Source organism: Prunus mume, linkage group LG1 (assembly GCF_029339155.1).
Source record: "Prunus mume cultivar Tortuosa linkage group LG1, ASM2933915v1, whole genome shotgun sequence".
Lineage (NCBI taxonomy): Eukaryota > Viridiplantae > Streptophyta > Magnoliopsida > Rosales > Rosaceae > Prunus > Prunus mume.
In genome coordinates, this window is record NC_142698.1 from 23495733 (window position 1) to 23514254 (window position 18522).

Here is an 18522-nt window from a genome sequence, read left to right on the forward strand (position 1 = left end):
AGGGTGATCTACGCTCCAATATCCCTTGGTCATTTGGAAGTTTTTGCTTGAAACTTTTTCTTCCCATGTGCTAGAGCTTTGCAACAGCTTTTCAGACTTTCCTTCATGGCTTCTGTTTTCCAACAAAGTGCTGATGGTTTTGTAGGTCTTTATTTTATTTATGTGGGCATTCTGGAACAATGGATTGACTTATCAAATAAATGGGCCAACTTCACCAATGTTTCGCTTGAGGTGTTGGGCTTTTTGGTTGATTCAATAGGCTATTTTGGTTGGGCTATTTTTATTTGGAGTGATAAGATATTCTTTTCTCTCTTGTGCTTACCCACATGTTTGGGCTTAAGAAATGGGCTTGGGTTTCGAGGCTCCCAAGCAACCCGGAACCTCCATTTCTCGGCTCATCAATGGGCCTCATGACAACTTATTACCATCCATACCATAACCCACTCAAGCAAGTCCCAGGTATCTTGCGTGGCTTGGGCCTACTTAAGCTTGTTGCGTGATTAGGTGCAGGATAATAATTCCTTGCTTGGCGTGGCGTGTTGCTTGGCATGGCATATGTGCAAAGCATATATGATGAACTTTCGTGTGCCCAAATCGGGTTTCTTCTTGATAAGGTATCGCATTGGGCCGAGAATTTATTTGGGCCGAACCATAGATTTTTTGGGTCTCAACAATCAGTTTGGTGGTTCGACAAAGAAACATGTCAAATTGTCAATCAAACATTGCATTAATTGGGATTTATTTGAAAATGAGAGGAGCTACTAATTGCTTGTGACAATTGAGAAAAACCATGCTGCACAAGTTTTACTCAGTCCACATGCATTCACAATTTCATCCTGAGGAGATTAAAATAAATTAAACCACTTTAGTAAACCCAAATTCCAAAACATTTAATCAGTTTATCTACGAGATTTTACAGTGAGGTTGTCATATATGGACTTCTCATGTGAACCTTCATATTTGTCACATGATCATTTCATTAAACTTAAGTGAAATTACGATTTAGATGAATCATGTGACTAATATGAAGATCCACATCTATTGTCATATGAGAACGACTTATCTTATATATGGTAATGGGTTGGAAAAAACAAGGCTGACCAAATCAGGCTGACCTGATTCTTTTATCAGGATTTGGACCTGACCCAGTCTATTGGGATTTAACAAATCAATAGAATTGAGTTCAAAACCAATGGGCCAAATTTACTTTGTTCGATTTGAAACAAAATAATACAACATTCCATCAACAATTAATTGGTAAACAACTTTAGCTAATATGAATTTCTTGAAATAAAAAACTGCTTTTATTCGTTGGAAGAATAAAAAAACACCAGCTAATTAAATTCTCACTCAAGTCAACAAACAATAACCTTATATCACACACAAAATAATAATTCTCCCAACTTCAGGGTGAAACCTCCAATTCTGGTTTATTCTTGTGACAGAGAAAGTGCCTCCTTAGCTTAGCTAGCTAGTTAGGCCTCCTACAGTTCAATCTAATCTCACCGTTGGATCCAGTGAGTGGCTTATTATCTCCCATCTTGATCATTGCCTTGGCAAAGTCAGAATTGAAGGTATTGGCACTGCCGCTGTACGTTTTAACCAATGAATCTGTGGATCCACCATTGTTGAAGAGAATTTGGTCAGAGTGGAGGAGGCCCTTTTGGTTGATGAGGTTCTTGAAGTAAGCAGTGTCAAAAGTGTCGGGAGTTTGGACGTCCAAAGGTGCAAGGTTGTTGTCTCCTGAGCCAGCGGTACTTGGGCATTTGCTTTGCCTGACCTTGGCAAATGATGCATCAATGTTGGTCTCGTTGTATATGCGAACTCTGAAAGATGTGCACCTTGCTTTCCCGATCGTGTGCGCTCCTGCCATCACGTAACATAACATGTCAGACTATCTGATAAGCTTAATGCTTTTTGTATACAAATGTTTTTATTATTATACATAAATGAGAATCTTACATCATTGAATGTAAACAAATGAAATACTGTACATCAATTAAGGGGGTGATGTGATTATTACCAGATAGGGCTACCAAGTCCCTTTCATTGAGACCTACAGCTTGGAATCTAGTTTTGAGGTTGCTGAGGGTAGAAGTGGGAGGAGGGAGGACTCCACTGTTGGCAGCAGTGAAGCTAGCTGTCTTGGAATCCCTTCTTCCAAGTTTAACATTCCAACTTGATCCTCCAAGCTGCAACAAAATAAAAAGCAAAGTTTCTAAGTGTCAATAGAATAAATTAATATCCCTAAAAAATATTGGATATTAACTGTTTTGTTTAATATTAGTATCATGTGTTTTTGTTGTGTAAAATTAAGTGTAAAATTTGTATTAGTTACTCACAATCTTAACGGAGTCTCGAGCAGCAATGGCTAAAATATCAGCACATGAAACGATGCCGGGACATGTTTTTTCCACTTGGGACTTAATCTTATCCACAACCTCAAATCCCCTTACAGAGTTATTATTGGGACCTGCAGTCTTCTCTCCTTTGAAGGAAGAAGTGTCGTCCAGCAGTATAGACCCATCACAACCCTGGTTATGATCAATTAAACACCACATGATTAGGTACGGGAAGGAATATCAAACTTGCGTACAAAGAGAAGATAGACACACTACTTTAGTTTACTGGTCTAACCCACAACTATTAATAATTTTTAAATTACTATTAAACACTAAGACATATAATTATTTAAACATGAAGCTGTAAAGTCAACATGTATACGATGTTTACTAATTAAACACCAACATAATTTGGATAAAGAAACACTGAGAAGATTAATTATTGGTATTAGGTAATGTTCATGCCCTCATGATGTTGAAAATATTTTACTGCCGTAAAGGGCGCCTTTGGGATTTCATCATCGAAGACTTGGACTTTTGCCGTACATGCATGTCTTCAACCTGCGTGCAGCATATTTGAATTTTCGTAGGGGAGAACAAATAAAAGTGAGGAGCACCATGTTTTTCTTTTTCATGCAAATACAAGTTCATTTGTTTTCATCATCCCTACACATTATTGTAGATGACACAATGATTGAGCTTTGACAACAACAGGGGAGACAGAATTTGTAATTAAAAACAATATCACCTGTTTTTCTTCATGATATATAAATAAAAACAAGAAACATAATGCATGCTATCATTTCATTATTAAGAGGTAGTATGACGTGACAGCATGTGAGATATGTGTTAAAGTTCAGCATAAACTTTTAGCATAAAAAAACAAATTAGGACTGTTCATGTTTAAAGTAGAGATTATTTCTGCCGACAAGTCCTGACAACTTGAAAACTGATTTTAACAAAACCGTACCACAACTATTGATGTAGTAAATTTAGGGTTTAGTAAAAAAAATAAATAAATCACTTTAAAAAAAAATCAAAACTATTTCAAAAAAAATAAAAAAACCTCTTAACTTTTAAACTAAAGACATACAAATGTAAAAGATTCCTTAAGAAATCCAAAAATAAATAAGGGCAATTTTGTTCATTTTGACTTCTTTTAAAAAATTTCTCTCTCTTTTGGTCTTTTCCAAAGTCTCCCGTTACAATGGTGGTTTCCGAATTCAAAAGCCAGTTGGACAAAACTTACATACTAAACTAGATAATGCGAGTTAATTTCATTAATAAACATAAAAATATATATCTAGTCAGGAAAACATAATGAGTCATACCCTCAAATGCATTTCTATCCATAAATAAAAGTTCAACAAAGCTAAAACTAAAACCAAAAGTAAATGCAATGCAATACAAAACAACACTATTTAATCTAAAATTTAACCTTGCGAGGCTTGAAACTCTTAAAAGATAGCATATGAATAATATGTAGAAATTTTTTAATCAAACAAATTTTCATAATAGCATATCAATAATACCAAACCAAAATTTATAATTCACCCAAAATAATAGAAGATGTAGCCAATATAGAGGAAGAATTTGACCTCCAAAAAAAGGAGGAGGAGAAACTTGTTACTGTCGGGTAGCAAAGAGAGAGAGAGAAACAAGAAGTCTAATAGGCTGAAAGAGAAGGAGAGAGAAGATATGGAACCACATGGATGGGTAACATATGTGTATGGTTTGTTTTTTATTTTTTTAAAATTTTTGGATGGGCTTATAACACATGTAGGTAATTTTTTTTAATTTAAAAATTTGGGGTAGGCTGGCACCCAGCATGCCCTGTGCATAGCACCACCCATGAGATGTACTTAATGAATATGTAACAGAGACAAATTAAATGTAGGTTAAGTCAGTTGGCCAAGACAATGAGCCCACCCTCTTGCACCCAAATTTGAGTCCCCCCTTCCTATGGATAGAATCAACGTAAAATAGTTTAAACTGTCGCTTATATAAAAAAAAAAAATTTTGAATAAGAAATAATTACATTAACAAAGCAGTCATGAAAGTGAAGGCGAAGGAGGGAAGCTCCCATGCGCTTTTCTCTGTTCACAGCAGACTGCACAACAGATTTGACTGCATCAAAAACCTTAGGGCAACTCTTCGAATAGAAATTTGTAGAGAGCTGAGCAGAAGAGCTCCCGGTGAAACCCACAAGAAGGACAATCACCCATATGGAACACAGAGAAGAACTCCTACCAGAAGCCATTGGCAATTTCAAAAGCTGATTAAATTAACAATGGGTTTAACAAGGGTTTAGGAGTGTGGTTTAGCTTTGGCAGCTTAAGAGAGCCTGTGGTGTATGCATGGAGATTAAAGGGTTTATATTTATAGAGGAAGAAATGAGAGGAGGGAGAGTTTGGCACTGGCAGGTTACCTAATCTGAAAGACTAAGACTAAGACTAAGCAGTGCATGGCATGGGATTTCTACGTCTAGAACTTAATTAAATGCATTATTAATAATTATTGATTAGCCAACTGTAAGGATTGAAAATGACAGACCAAGTAAACACCAAAACACGTTTAGTGAAATGAACCAAAGGCAACAGTCAATCGGGGAATGGATCAAAATCGTACTTTTGGAGGCTCCACTAACTTTGTCTTTAAAACGTTTTTGAGATTTCGTGAAGATATCATGCAAAGAATTGAGCAACTCCAACCACACAGAAAATAATTGGAGGGCTTGGTGTTCGTAAGCTTAGATCGAATCGAAGGTTAATTATGTTAAATTTATCGAGCGTAAAGAGTGTGGGAGGACCCTAATTTTTCTTTTCAAATCATTATATAATCTTGATTAGTTCTAAGTGAGGGTGATTTTCATGTTTAAAAGATAAAGAGAGAGAAGGGTTGAACGAAGAGCTAGTAGAGTGAGAAAGTAACTAGGATTCCTCATATTCATCTTAGGCCATCAATTATAATACAAAGAGATGTCAATATGGATTCAAATCTGAGACTTCTGGCTACAAAATCAAGATTATTTTTTACTGGACTAGACATTTAAACGTTTTTTCAATTGCTTATCTCTCTCTATATATTGAAATTGTAAAATAATAACACTTTTTATCTCACTCTCCATATTTTCAAGATTCCCTGTGGTTCTTTTTTGAACGAGATACAAACACTAGAGACTAGAAACGGCCAAAAAAGAGGAACACATCAAAAGACAAGTAGCAACTAACTTTGTATCATCTCTGACTAAAAAAAGAAACTTGAATAATCAAAAGATAAGATTAAAGTAATTGCAAAGACTTGTCTAACTTCATGTAATTTCCATCCTTTCTTCCTCAGAGAAACGTATCTTCGTAAAACCAAAATACATAAAGAAAAACAGTGCTCTTCTAGAAATAAAAAAAAGCATTAAATATGCCATGAAAAATTGAGTGAAAATTGATTGAAATGTTTGGTTACAAATGACTTGTGACTGAGTATTTTTGGCAGGTCGTCTGTAGATATCGTATACATATGGACAAGGGCTTTTAGACAAGAAATTTTAAGTTGAGTTGACGAGTGACATTTGTACCCAACATAGATAAGGGTCATTTTAGTAATGATGTCGATTTGATTATTGATGAATTTAGTTAAGTATGGATAATCATATCTCAACCTTTTTTTTCCTTAACAGAGTATGTAGTGATTTGTAAAACCGTTAATAATTAGATTGTGAGTTTTATACTTAGTGGACCCATATGCGTGTGGTTAGACCTTAGCTGGAAGATTCATGATGTGACTCGCATTTATTTCTATTGACTTCCAATTTCTGTTCGAAAGCAAAATTAAGGGACTAAAATTCAAAGTTAGGCACCATGCAAATCATGAAAATCCTATAAATGCAGTTTGATTATTTTCATTGCCATGAATATAATGTAGAGCTGTTAGACCACTTTTTATAGCCACGGAATTCGTCAAGTATGACATCATTTAGTATTCGTATATATATTTTGGGAATTTATCAATTGGAAGTTTGTGATAACGAAAGCGATACTTGCAGAGAAAGATAAGGAGGAAGAAAGCCAGAGAATAATAGCATTCGTATATCCTTTTTTCCTCTTTATCATTCTCTGCAAATCTCACTTTCGTTATCAGTTTGGAAGGATACATGCCCGTTTCGTGCTTGTATGTGACTCCATCAAAAAAATACACTAGCGGTGTCATGTCACATTGGCATGAAGAGGTCATGGCTCTATACAGATACATAGAGAAATGTGTTTATATCCACACTGACGGTATATAATACTAGTTGAAGCAATGTGATTGTCTTATGCACTACTATATAGAGATTCCAGATGCCCGTCTCTTCAGTGATGGCAATGGCCACCACCGCCACCCACTACAAATGTAGCTTTCTCAAATTAAAGAGATTAATTATCTGGGGCTGCTTTGGATCACGTTTCATGGAACAACAATTTTCCACGTGTCTGCAGAAAACAAGTATCAATTATTTGTAGTGTATAATATTGCTTGCGTGCATCTTTTAACATATCTATTTTCCGTAGCTCTTTATTTATTTATTTTCTGACAAGAAAGTCTGAATACAACTTTTGTGGATGCCAATTGTTAGTGAATGGAAATAAGCAGTCATGATCTCTTAGACTACAGGGGTCAAAGAGATTTGTGGTCATTTATCGTTGGATGTAAATTCAACAGTTCATTCACTCTTGCACTCATTTTCAAAAAACTTATTTGAACAATTGAATTAATATCCAACAGTGGGTGACCACAATCTCTTGAACTCCTATGATCCAAGAGATCAGGACTATGGAAAATATAAAATTCAATTAAGGTGTAAATTGATTTGCAACATTTGAAAAATTATTCGAGAATTAATCCTACAATATTCTTTAATTTTTTTAATAGTAAATATTTTATAATATCTTGTTCTTGCACATCTATTTTAATACAATGATATACATGTCGAATAATGCATTCTTATCCAGTAATTAATCAAGAGTTTTTCTATTTAAACTCCGCATTTTTCTTTGTTTATCCCATATTCTAAGTTCACCCCAACTTCTAATTCAAATTTTCACAATTTCTAAGAAAACCCCATTATCTTCCCAAACTACCTCTAAATACACACCCAGCATAAAAAATAAAAAAATAAAAAACTCATCAATCTCACACCCCACACCCCGCTATCTTGCCCTTCAGCATAGCTCAAATGGTTAGAAGCAGTTATCCCTCAAGGTCCTATATTCGAATCTCCCCTTCCTCAATATTGCTTGTAAAAAAATATACAAAAAGTAAAAAAATAATTTTTTTTGTTGTTGAGTTCAAAACCAAGCTAACTAGTAATCACAATGTTGTCAGCGAATAATATAGATGAAAGTATAACTTGGGTGCAAACTACAATCAGCCATCCCTCTGTCATGTACCAGCATTATAAAAGAAAGAAGACACACACAATTTCAATAGATCATCCTCTCCCTTGGTATGAGAGAAACTTTGCACTACACCTAACACATTGCAAGAAGACCATTACAAAGACACAGGCCCTCAACTTCTCCACCTTTGCGTGCCCTGTTCTTCAGTCAGAGCAAGGCCCATGTCTTCCAAACCAAAACCTCCAAACCAAAAGGCAGGCATTATAATGTGGTATCTTACAATGCAATGATTGAAGGTTACTGAAGACAGGATAATTAAGATGTCTGAAGAGCTGGATCTTTTCAATGAGATGAGGCTTAGATTGCTCCACCCGAGTCTCTTGACATTTGTCAACCTTCTTGGTGTTTCAGCTGATTTATTTACTTTGGAATTGAGCAAGTAAATCCATGGCCTAGTCACCAAATATGGGTACTGTTTGGACGTAATTGATGGCAGTGCTCTCATAGATGTTTATTCTAAGTGTGTAGTGTGTGTAAAGATGTACTAGGGTTAAGTACTAAGTTTGATGACATTTTTTTGTCTTTTTACACAATAATAAAACTTAAGATCTTAATGATTTAATTATTGGGGTGAACAAAGAAAATGTGGGGTTTAAATAGAAAAACTCATTAATCAAACCTTAAACCTTAAAATTTTGATAAGTTAAACCATCTTAATCTTTCTCTACTCGTTCAAAGTCGACCAACTTTCTATTCTCTATCTTTTTCAATTATTTATTTAAGAGGAATTCAAGTTGAATGAGTTAGTTCAGATTTTGCTGAAGAGCAAGGCTTGGTTTCTTAAAATTAAAGAAGAGCTTCTCCTTAAAACCACTTGTTGTATTTTAGCAAGATTGACAAAGTTTCAACAAAAGAGAAAAAAGAAAACTATAAAAAATGTACGCGTCAAAATCACATTGGTTGTAATTTCATCAAAAGATTTGTTTGGAAGGTTAAATAGTGATAGGCTGCTGATATAAGTAGCAAGAAGGAGAGAGAGTAGTTCTATCTCATTTGAAACATGTGATGCAAAACACGCAGTACATTGAAAGTATTTCAGAGATGGTTATTGTTAATTAGTTGCTGATTATTTGTCATTTCCGCCATGAGAATCAAGGACTAGATAGTGATGGCTGGGTGCACTAGATCGATATGACTCCTTTCAGTGAGCTGGCATCAATGAACGTTATCATTAAAAGTAAACGTATATCAAACGTGTTTGAGAATTTACAAACAAACATAGCAGCAGACAGAAGGCAGTCGAAGTTCTTTATGTCATTTTCTTTTCCGGGTCAATGTAGACAAGAGCTTGTTTTGATGTTGTAGCTACCCAATGAATTAGCTACCAAGCACTACATTGATTATATATATAATAATAAAAAGAAAAGCAAATATATATACTTCAAATTTTAATTACATTTCACCGTGATTTGCTACAAATCGAATTAACTTCATCAACTCATGAAGTTGAAAAGATTAATAATAGAGGGACGATTATCATCCACTATAATTGTTGTATTAAAATTCAACTTTTACCCTTTCAAGTTTCATTCCTGAGTAGTTAGAGAAAATGAACAAGATATATGATAGAATAAGAATTTGAACACATAATTTGTTGAGTGAATTCAACATGTTTGAAATATTAGATTGGTTGGGTACGGCTAAACCCTAACTGATCGACCTACTTAAAAAGCATAAAATAGTGAGCTTGACTTTTATCTGCAGCCACCTTTCCTAATCATAGCAGACAAAGCCCCTTCAATTTCTTAAATTTAATGATGCCCTTTCCTAATCGTATTTATTTTATATATAGAGTAAGAGGTAGAAAATGATAAAATATTCAAAATGCTAAAAAATATCATTGGTTAATGCAAACATTAAAAATTAAAATTATTAATTAAATGAGGATAATATGGTAAATTCATACTTTTTCATATTTAAAAAATTAAAATTAAAAGAAAAATAAGATAATGGATCATATATTTATGAAACACAATTACCTATTATCTTTTTTTAATTCTAAAATAAATTTAAATTTACTTTAAAAAGACCTTTCTTAAAGCGCGGGAGCACGTGCGAAGAGACTAGTACCTTAATTAAACACAAGTCAAAGATAACTTCTTCTTTATTGACCTTTGACTAATAACAAATAACAAGGCTGGTGCCAGTTGGGCCTCAACCCAACCCGAAAAAATGGGCCTCAATAAGTACTTTCTATTTTCTTTGCCCATGATAATGTTGGGCTGGCCTAAACCCTACAAAAAATTTCAAGGTTCTTTTTACAAAAGCGATTCCAACAAAATCGTTGTTTTGCAAACGTACTTCATGCAACTGGCCCTTAACAAACAAAATGGGGGTTAAAGTCTATTCAATACGACTTACCGTTTGGTTTCGAACACCTTAAACGACTGAAGAATGTACTCGCAATCGTCCCTTCCACTCGCCCATGGCGGCGTGGCCTCGTCGTCCTCCTTCTCCTTCTCGTCGGAGCCAGAGCCAGGAGGTGTAGAAGAAGCTCTGCTCCAACTGGTTCAGGACCACCACCAAACCTCCCTCAGACTCCGCGAAGTCACTGGTGAGTTGACTCAGTTCCCCCCAAATCGAATTTTGAATTCGACCTAGGGTTTGAAAAAATGAAGCTCGATTGTTGAAATTGGATTAGTGAGAAATTAATTGAGTGATTAAGAGTAATGAGAGGCGATTGGTTGTATCAGAGAAGGCGAAGAAGGACGCGATTAAGAAGGCGGCGCGCGCGGCGGAGCTGATGGTGGACGCAGTGAACGGCGGCGTTCAAGAGTCGTTTGTGAACGAGAAGCGAATTGAGTATGAAATTAGGGCTTTGACCGCCACCATCACTCGCTTCACCAAACAGACCGATCAATGGCTCTCTGTCACTCATTCTATGAACTCCGCCATTAAGGTTGATAGAATTTCAATTATGCATTTTCGGCGATTTTCAGTTTTTCTTTTGTAAATTTAATTAATGTTGGTTTTTAAAGATGGGGTTTTTCTTCTTTGTGCGACAGGAATTTGGAGATTTTGAGAACTGGATGAAGATCATGGAGTTTGATTGTAAGAGTATCACTGCAGCTATTCACAACATTCACCAAGCATGATCAAGCAGCAAGGTGTTTGTCTTTACCAATTTCCATGTAATTTCTGATTATCTTCTCTATAATTTTTAAAGCATCTCAATTATAAAATAATAAACCTTGGTTCTTTTTGCCCCATATGGTATTTCACTTTTCACAATGTGCAAATCTGCTTGAAAGTAGCTGAATTTAGTAGGATTTATGAGGGAAATTATGACAAGCCACCAACACGGCCGTTATAATGTATCAACGACTGATAGTCACTCAGGCATGATACAACTGATAGTCACTCAGGCAGGTGCCGCGTGAACTGTCCCTAGCATCCCTCTTTATGAATGAGAGGGAGGCAAGTATATATCTACGTTGTTTATTTTTGGTCACAATTGACATTGTAATGGCCTTTCCAAAATTTAACTAGAAATCAAATGACAATTGTATTTTGAAGAGGTCACATGAAGAGATGAAGAAGGAAAATGTCAAATGTAAAACGCAGCAACTTGTATCAGAAAACAGAAAACTCAGGTTGGCTTTTGGCTGACTCTGAGTTGAGTGTCAACATCTTAGGGATTAGGGTTAGGGTGGATTAACCAATAGCACAAGTTTCTTACATCAGCTAATTCTGAAAAGGGTTTAATTAGATGGGATTTGTATTCTAATCTAGTACTAATCCTCTGTTTCACCATTGACTTCCCAGTAAGACTTGGTCTGAACGGTGATTGTTAACCTGGATTTCATTAAAAATTAATCTTAAGAATAGAGTCGGCCACCTAACCATTTACTTGTTTTCTGCTTCAGTGCTGCAACTTGGTTTTGGTCGTGGAGAGAACTATCATTTTTTTTTGCAGATTGTGTGCTGGAGGAACGACTTTGGGTTCTGCATTTATCTTACTTCCCCCAAAACAGACACCAAAGTCTTTGTAAGCAGCTGTGTTTTGTTAATGTAAAAACAGAAAACTATAATCAAATAGAGATAAAAACAAACACCAATGTGGGTTTAAGCATCTGTGTTTAAAATTAAGCAGGGGGTTTCCCGATCGCAATGCCTTGCAACGCAAGACATGAACGGTGGATATTAAAATGGTTTCATAATTAAAGAGATGACACGGATTAGGGTGGTAAGCAAAGCTGCTTTAGCATTTTGAAAAGAAAAATTAAAGTCAATACAGTTGGCTTATATATAACATACTCTGCTAATTAATTAATTGAGGGTTCGGCAAACTTTAGAAAGGAACTTGCCATATGTCAAATGAAAAATACATAGCGTTACATCAGACAATGCGAATTTGACAATATCAAACAAGTACCAGGTACCACCTCAACAAAGATATCAAACATTTGGGGAAAAAAAACTTGGACGACAAGAAGTATGCCATGTCTTGCAATATAATGTCAAAGAAAATCTTTATTATTAAATAAGATAGTTCATTTTTTGGGTACATAACAACATAACAGATTACACTTAGCCATGATCATGAACATCAAATCATGTCAATGGACTTCAAAAACTTTAATTGTTACAGAATAGGCCAACAAATGTATATCAAGTTAACACCTTTTCTCACACGCAGTTTCTTTCTATGCATGGAATGACCAAAAAAAAAATATACAAACTAGAGAGAAACATATAGATGCAAACCAAACCCGTGCACCTCGCACACCAACCAAAAAGTGAGGAAAGAAAACTGGAGGATTCGTACCCTAAACCTCCTCCAAACCAAGCTCCGGCACATGTTGGACAATCACTAAATCCTAAAAGCTTAAACTTTTAGGAAATGGTCACAATGTCTATCAAGCATATAGAATCGAAAATTCGATTCTAATTGATTTTCCGGCAGTTGACTCTTACTTCTCCATTATTCCCAGTGAGAGGCTTGATGTTGCCCATGTTGATCATAGAATTTGCAAAGTCTTTTGCAAAAGATTCCGAGTTCCTGCTGTACTTCAGCACCAGCTTATCACTATCTGTACCATTATTTTTATAGAGCTCTTGATCAGAATGGAGGAGACCCTTTTGTTGTAACAAAGCCTTAAAGTAGACGTTATCGAATCGCCTTGTAGTTGAATCTAGTGGCCTTGTGTTGTTATCTCCTCCAGTTGTTGGACAATTGTATTTTGCAGAGGCTGCAAACTTGGGGTCTATGTTGGTATCATTGTAAATCCTGGCACGGAAGGTTGTACACCGAGCAAGTCCAATGGTGTGGGCAGCTGAGAGCACAACCAAGTCTTTCGGGTTAAGTCCATGAGCTTGGAAGTTAGAGAGAAGCTGAATAATGGGGGTGGAAGATTTCTGTTTGCATCATTCACGCTTGCATTTCTTGCATCCCTTCTTCCTAATTGTACTTTGTAATCAGGGCCTCCCAACTAAAACACAAACACAAAATTTCATTAATAAAAACATTTCATACGTCTTAAGAAAATGAGTACTGTTAGAGTCACCAAATTTGTCCGCCAAATGAACATTAGGGTTTAAGTATGAAAATGGAACGTATACTGGGACAATATTTGGTGAATACATTTGATGAACCTAGCAATATTAGCAAACATGTATATACTCACAATGGATACAGAATCACGAGCTGCAACGTTGAATCCCCGGATCGAATTCAGATTTGGGAAGGCGGTCATCTCACCGATGAAGTTGGCAGTATCATCAAGCAGCATTGATCCATCGCAACCCTGTATCAATTCAAACATGAACACATCAGGAAAAAAAAATTTAGAACTGATCATTTACATTAACAACTATTTCAAGTGCACTACATGCATGCACAACTATGTTGCACCGATACGAATACGGATACGGCGATACGATCGATACGATACGATACGATACGTCGATACGGAAAATCTCTAAAAATAGGATACGGGTACGGCACCGATACGGAGATTAAAATAATATAAATATAAATAATATAAAAATATAAACATATATATGTAAAATTATATATATATATATATGTGTAAAATTAGCATTTGGGCTTTTTTTTTCTAGTTCCTTATGTTTTTCTAGGCCATATATGACTTGTTTCAGTTCTTGGGTTTGGCCCAAATGAATGCATCAGAATTAAAAAGTATAAAACAATTTTTTTAACAAAGGCCACCAAATATGCAACTAAAACGGTGCGTATTGTAATTGGGGCACCCAACATCATCTTCCTCACTAGTTAGCCGCCTCTTCTTTGCACATCAATTGTTTGCAACTGCAGATTAGCAGCAGCTGCAAGTGCAAGTAAGTTCTTTTCTTCTTCATTCTTCCTTCTTCCTTCTTCTTCTTCTTCTTCTTCTTCTTCTTCTTCTTCTTCTTCTTCTTCTTCTTCTTCTTCTTCTTCTTCTTCTTCTTCTTCTTCTTCTTCTTCTTCTTCTCTTTTAGTTGCTGTCAAAGTTACCCATTTACATATCGGGACAATATCGCTAGCGTATCGTGATCATATCAATGGAATATCGGAGCCGTATCATAAAGTCAACATCCTAGAAAAGTCTACGATACGCCACATGGCATATCGGATATGTATCGATGCCATATCGTATCGGCGCCGTATCGGATACGAGCATACCCCAAAAATCCGGCGTATCGGTGCAACATAGATGCACAATCAATATAAGCTTAATTACATTAACAAAACAATCCTGGAAATGATGGTGAAGTAGAGAGGCTCCGATGTGTGGCTCCTGGCTGATGGCCCGTTTGACGACTTTTTGTTGGAAGAAAATTGAGTATTAATTATAATACATATATTTCACATAGCTTGTTGGACCATAATGTATTAGAGTCCAATATATATAAAGCTATATGGGCCTTCTTATATTGTAAGATATCCATGAATTTATGACATAAATTAGCAATCCCTAAAATATAATAGGAAGGTTAGAGTTTTGTTATCAATATAAAAGGACTAGTCCCTATTCTTACAATTACACGCTAAGATATTATCTGCCCTATTGAGATATTAGCATTTGGTATTGCAAAGAATAGAAGACGGTTCCAACAGACCTTCATGTCTTCTTCTTCTAATCCAGGTTAGTGTTCTTGATTTATTATTAAGTTTGTTATTGGTTTATTGGTTTATTCTAATGTGATTCATGGTGTTGTTGTTCTATTGATTTCTTTTCATGAAATATTTAACACTTTTCTGGTAGCTATGCCTGAGGGCACACTTTGTTGTAGAAACCAGAACTTAGTTTTGCAGATGTGTACATATATAGGTTACTTAATTGTTGTTGACGATGACATGCCCCAATCCAGATACGAATACGTGACAAGTGTATTAGGATCACCTACTTCATTTCATTCAAAGTTGACGGTGGATATTAAAAAAACAGTTTTATAATTTTATATAAATTGAATATTAGGATAATTGTTAGTTCACATCTAATAACTTACCGTTCAGAAATAGTAGTCACAGCGCCAAATATTTTATACAAAATCAATGGAGGCTGGAACGAGTCCACTATCAATGGAGAGTGTATGAATTCATATTAGTGAATTAATGGCTGTCCAAATCAGGCTGACCTGATTCTTTTATCAGGATTTGGACCTGACCCAGTCTATTGGGTTTTAACAAATCAATAGAATTGAGTTCAAAACCAACGGGCCAAATTTACTTTGTTCGATTCCATCAACAATTAATAGGTAAACAACTTTAGCTAATATGAATTTCTTGAAATAAAAAACATGCTTTTATGCGTTGGAAGAATAAAAAACACCAGCTAATTAAATTCTCACTCAACTCAACAAACAATAACCTTATATCTCACACAAAACAATAATTCTCCCAACATCTGGGTGAAACCTCCAATTCTGGTTTATTCTTGTGACAGAGAAAGTACCTCCTTAGCTTAGCTAGCTAGTTAGGCCTCCTACAGTTCAATCTAATCTCACCGTTGGATCCAGTGAGTGGCTTATTATCTCCCATCTTGATCATTGCCTTGGCAAAGTCGGAATTGAAGGTATGGGCACTGCCGCTGTACTTTTTAACCAATGAATTTGTGGATCCACCATTGTTGTAGAGAATTTGGTCAGAGTGGAGGAGGCCCTTTTGGTTGATGAGGTTCTTGAAGTAAGCAGTGTCAAAAGTGTGGGGAGTTTGGACGTCTAAAGGTGCAAGGTTGTTGTCTCCTGCGGTCCTTGGGCATTTTCTTTGCCTGGCCTTGGCAAATGATGCATCAATGTTGGTCTCGTTATATATGCGAACTCTGAAAGATGTGCACTTTGCTTTCCCGATCGTGTGCGCTCCTGCCATCACGTAACATAGCATGTCAGACTATCTGACAAGATTAATGCTTTTTGTATACAGATGTTTTTATTATTATATATAAATGAGAATCATAGGTCATCGAATGTAACCAAATGAAATACTGGCAAATCAATTAAGGGGGTGCTGTCATTGTTACCAGATAGGGCTACCAAGTCCCTTTCATTGAGACCTACAGCTCGGAATCCAGTTTTGAGCTGGCTGAGGGTAGAAGTGGGAGCAGGGAGGGATCTGTTGGCAGCAGCAAGGCTAGCTGTCTTGGAATCCCTTCTTCCAAGTTTAACTTTCCAACTTGGTCCTCCAAGCTGCAACAAAATAAAAAGCAAAGTTTCAAAGTGTTAATAGGATAAATTAATATCCCTAAAAAATATTGGATATTAACTGTTTTGTTTAATGTAGCATAATTAGTATCATGTGTTTTTGTTGTGATGTGTAAAATTAAGTATAAGATTTGTATTGGTTACTCACAATTTTAACGGAGTCTCGAGCAGCAATGGCTAAGATATCAGCACATGAAACGACGCCGGGACATCTTTTTTCCACTTTGGACTTAATCTTATCCACAACCTTAAATCCCCTAAGAGAGTTATTATTGGGAGCTGCAGTCTTCTCTCCTGTGAAGGAAGAAGTGTCGTCCAGCAGTACAGACCCATCACAACCCTGGTTATGATCAATTAAACATTATTAAACACTATAGGATTAGATACTGAGAGAGAGATCGAGCTCGGACACAAAGAGGTAAACAGACTACCTTAGTGAAGTGACTTAACCCACAACTATTAATAGTTTTTAAGTTACTATTAAACACCAAAATTCAAGAAATATAACGTTGCTAATCATGAAGCTGTAAAGTCAACATGTTTACGATGTTTACTAATTAAACATAAACATAATTTGAATAAAGAAACACTGCGTGCATGCCCTCATGATGTTGAAAGTATTTTACTGCCGTAAAGGGCGCCTTTGGGATTTCATCATCGAAGACTTGGACTTTTGCTATATATGCATGTCTTCAACCTGCGTGCAGCATATTTGAATTTTCGTAGGGAGAACATAGAAAAGTGAGGAGCACCATGTTTTTCTTTTTCATGCGAACAGAAGTTCATTTGTTTTTCATCATCCCTATACATTATTGTAGATGTGACACAATGATTGAACTTTGACAATAGAGGGAGAATTTGACACACTCCCTCCCCCAAAAAAAGGGAGAAACTTGTTGCTTTCGGGTAGTAAAGAGAGAGGGAAACAAGAAGTCTAATAGGTCGAAAGAGAAGGAGAGAGAAGATATGAGACAACCTGGATGGGCAACATATGTGTAGGGTTTGTTTTTAATTTTTTTAAATTTTTGGATGGGCTTATAACACATGTAGGTAATTTTTAAAAAAAAATTGGGCTGGGCAGGCACCCAGCCTGCCCTGTGCATAGCACCACACATATTCTTGTACTTAATTAATATGTAACATAGGCAAATTAAACGTGGGTTAAGTCAGTTGGCCAAGACAGTGAGTCGCCCTCTTGCACCCAGATTCGAGTCCCCCCTTCCTATAGATTGAATTAATGTAAAATAGTTTAAACTATTGCTTATATAAAAAAAATGAATAAGAAATAATTACCTTAACAAAGCAGTCATGAAAGTGAAGGCGAAGGAGGGAAGCTCCAATGCGCTTTTCTTTTTTCACAGCAGACCGCACAACAGATTTGACTGCATGAAAAACCTTAGGGCAACTCTTCGAATAGAAATTTGTAGAGAGCTGAGCAGAAGAGCTCCCTGTGAAACCCACAAGAAGGACAATCACCCATATGGAACACAGAGAAGAACTCCTACCAGAAGCCATTGGTAATTTCAAAAGCTGATTAAATTAACAAAGGGTTTAACAAGGGTTTAGGAGTGTGGTTTAGCTTTGGCAGCTTGAGAGAGCCTTTGGTGTATGCATGGAGATTAAAAGGGTTTATATTTATAGAGGAAGAAATGAGGGGAGGGGGAGTTTAGCGCTGGCATGGTTACCTAATCTGAAAGACTAAGACCAAGTATAAGCAGTGCATGGCATGGGATATCTACGTCTAGAATTTAATTAAATGCATTAATAATAATTAATTAGCCAACTGTAAGGATTGAAAATGATAGACCAAGTAAACACCAAAACACGTTAAGTGAAATGAACCATGCAAATAATTGAACAATTCCAACCACACAGAAAATAATTGGAGGGCTTGGTGTTCGTAAGCTTAGATCGAAGGTTAATAATGTTAAATTTATCGAGCCTAGGAGTGTGGGAAGACCCTAATTTTTCTTTTCAAATCATTATAAATTCTTGAGTGAGGGTGATTTTCATGTTTAAAAGATAAATAGAGCTAGTAGAGTGAGAAAGTAACTAGGATTCTTCATATTCATATTAGGTCATCAATTATAATACAAAGAGATGAT

The 18522-nt window shown here is 35.9% G+C and overlaps 3 protein-coding genes and 1 pseudogene across 3 annotated transcripts; 1 reads left to right on the forward strand and 3 right to left on the reverse strand.

Annotated features, from left to right (window-relative positions):
* Positions 1 to 1193: 1193 nt before the first annotated feature.
* Positions 1194 to 4777, reverse strand: LOC103342243 (Peroxidase superfamily protein). Its single transcript, XM_008245886.3, has 4 exons — positions 4381 to 4777; positions 2343 to 2534; positions 2024 to 2192; positions 1194 to 1866 (listed from the first exon to the last, which is right to left on the reverse strand). Exons 1-4 carry the CDS (start codon positions 4600 to 4602, stop codon positions 1472 to 1474), a joined length of 978 nt encoding a protein of 325 aa, XP_008244108.2. The 5' UTR covers positions 4603 to 4777; the 3' UTR covers positions 1194 to 1471.
* Positions 4778 to 10099: 5322 nt separating this feature from the next.
* LOC103342336 (biogenesis of lysosome-related organelles complex 1 subunit 1) lies at positions 10100 to 10983 on the forward strand. The gene is made up of 3 exons (XM_008245990.3): positions 10100 to 10328; positions 10468 to 10673; positions 10780 to 10983. Exons 1-3 carry the CDS (start codon positions 10169 to 10171, stop codon positions 10867 to 10869), a joined length of 456 nt encoding a protein of 151 aa, XP_008244212.1. The 5' UTR covers positions 10100 to 10168; the 3' UTR covers positions 10870 to 10983.
* Positions 10984 to 12234: 1251 nt separating this feature from the next.
* LOC103343718 (peroxidase RIP1-like) lies at positions 12235 to 15042 on the reverse strand (annotated as a pseudogene).
* Positions 15043 to 15468: 426 nt separating this feature from the next.
* LOC103342555 (peroxidase 4-like) lies at positions 15469 to 18084 on the reverse strand. Its single transcript, XM_008246222.3, has 4 exons — positions 17711 to 18084; positions 16566 to 16757; positions 16237 to 16402; positions 15469 to 16078 (listed from the first exon to the last, which is right to left on the reverse strand). Exons 1-4 carry the CDS (start codon positions 17930 to 17932, stop codon positions 15690 to 15692), a joined length of 969 nt encoding a protein of 322 aa, XP_008244444.2. The 5' UTR covers positions 17933 to 18084; the 3' UTR covers positions 15469 to 15689.
* Positions 18085 to 18522: the final 438 nt, after the last annotated feature.

Excerpts from the sequence above, each read along its gene's own strand:
- LOC103342243 (XM_008245886.3), bottom strand. The coding sequence starts at position 4,602 with ATGGCTTCTGGTAGGAGTTCTTCTCTGTGTTCCATATGGGTGATTGTC. Across the intron at positions 2,535-4,380 it reads TTCATGACTGCTTTGTTAAT|GGTTGTGATGGGTCTATACT; the intron begins GTAATTATTTCT and ends GATCATAACCAG. Across the intron at positions 1,867-2,023 it reads GGACTTGGTAGCCCTATCTG|GAGCGCACACGATCGGGAAA; the intron begins GTAATAATCACA and ends ACGTGATGGCAG.
- LOC103342336 (XM_008245990.3), top strand. The coding sequence starts at position 10,169 with ATGTACTCGCAATCGTCCCTTCCACTCGCCCATGGCGGCGTGGCCTCG. Across the intron at positions 10,329-10,467 it reads CAGACTCCGCGAAGTCACTG|AGAAGGCGAAGAAGGACGCG; the intron begins GTGAGTTGACTC and ends TGGTTGTATCAG. Across the intron at positions 10,674-10,779 it reads CTATGAACTCCGCCATTAAG|GAATTTGGAGATTTTGAGAA; the intron begins GTTGATAGAATT and ends TTTGTGCGACAG.
- LOC103342555 (XM_008246222.3), bottom strand. The coding sequence starts at position 17,932 with ATGGCTTCTGGTAGGAGTTCTTCTCTGTGTTCCATATGGGTGATTGTC. Across the intron at positions 16,758-17,710 it reads TTCATGACTGCTTTGTTAAG|GGTTGTGATGGGTCTGTACT; the intron begins GTAATTATTTCT and ends GATCATAACCAG. Across the intron at positions 16,079-16,236 it reads GGACTTGGTAGCCCTATCTG|GAGCGCACACGATCGGGAAA; the intron begins GTAACAATGACA and ends ACGTGATGGCAG.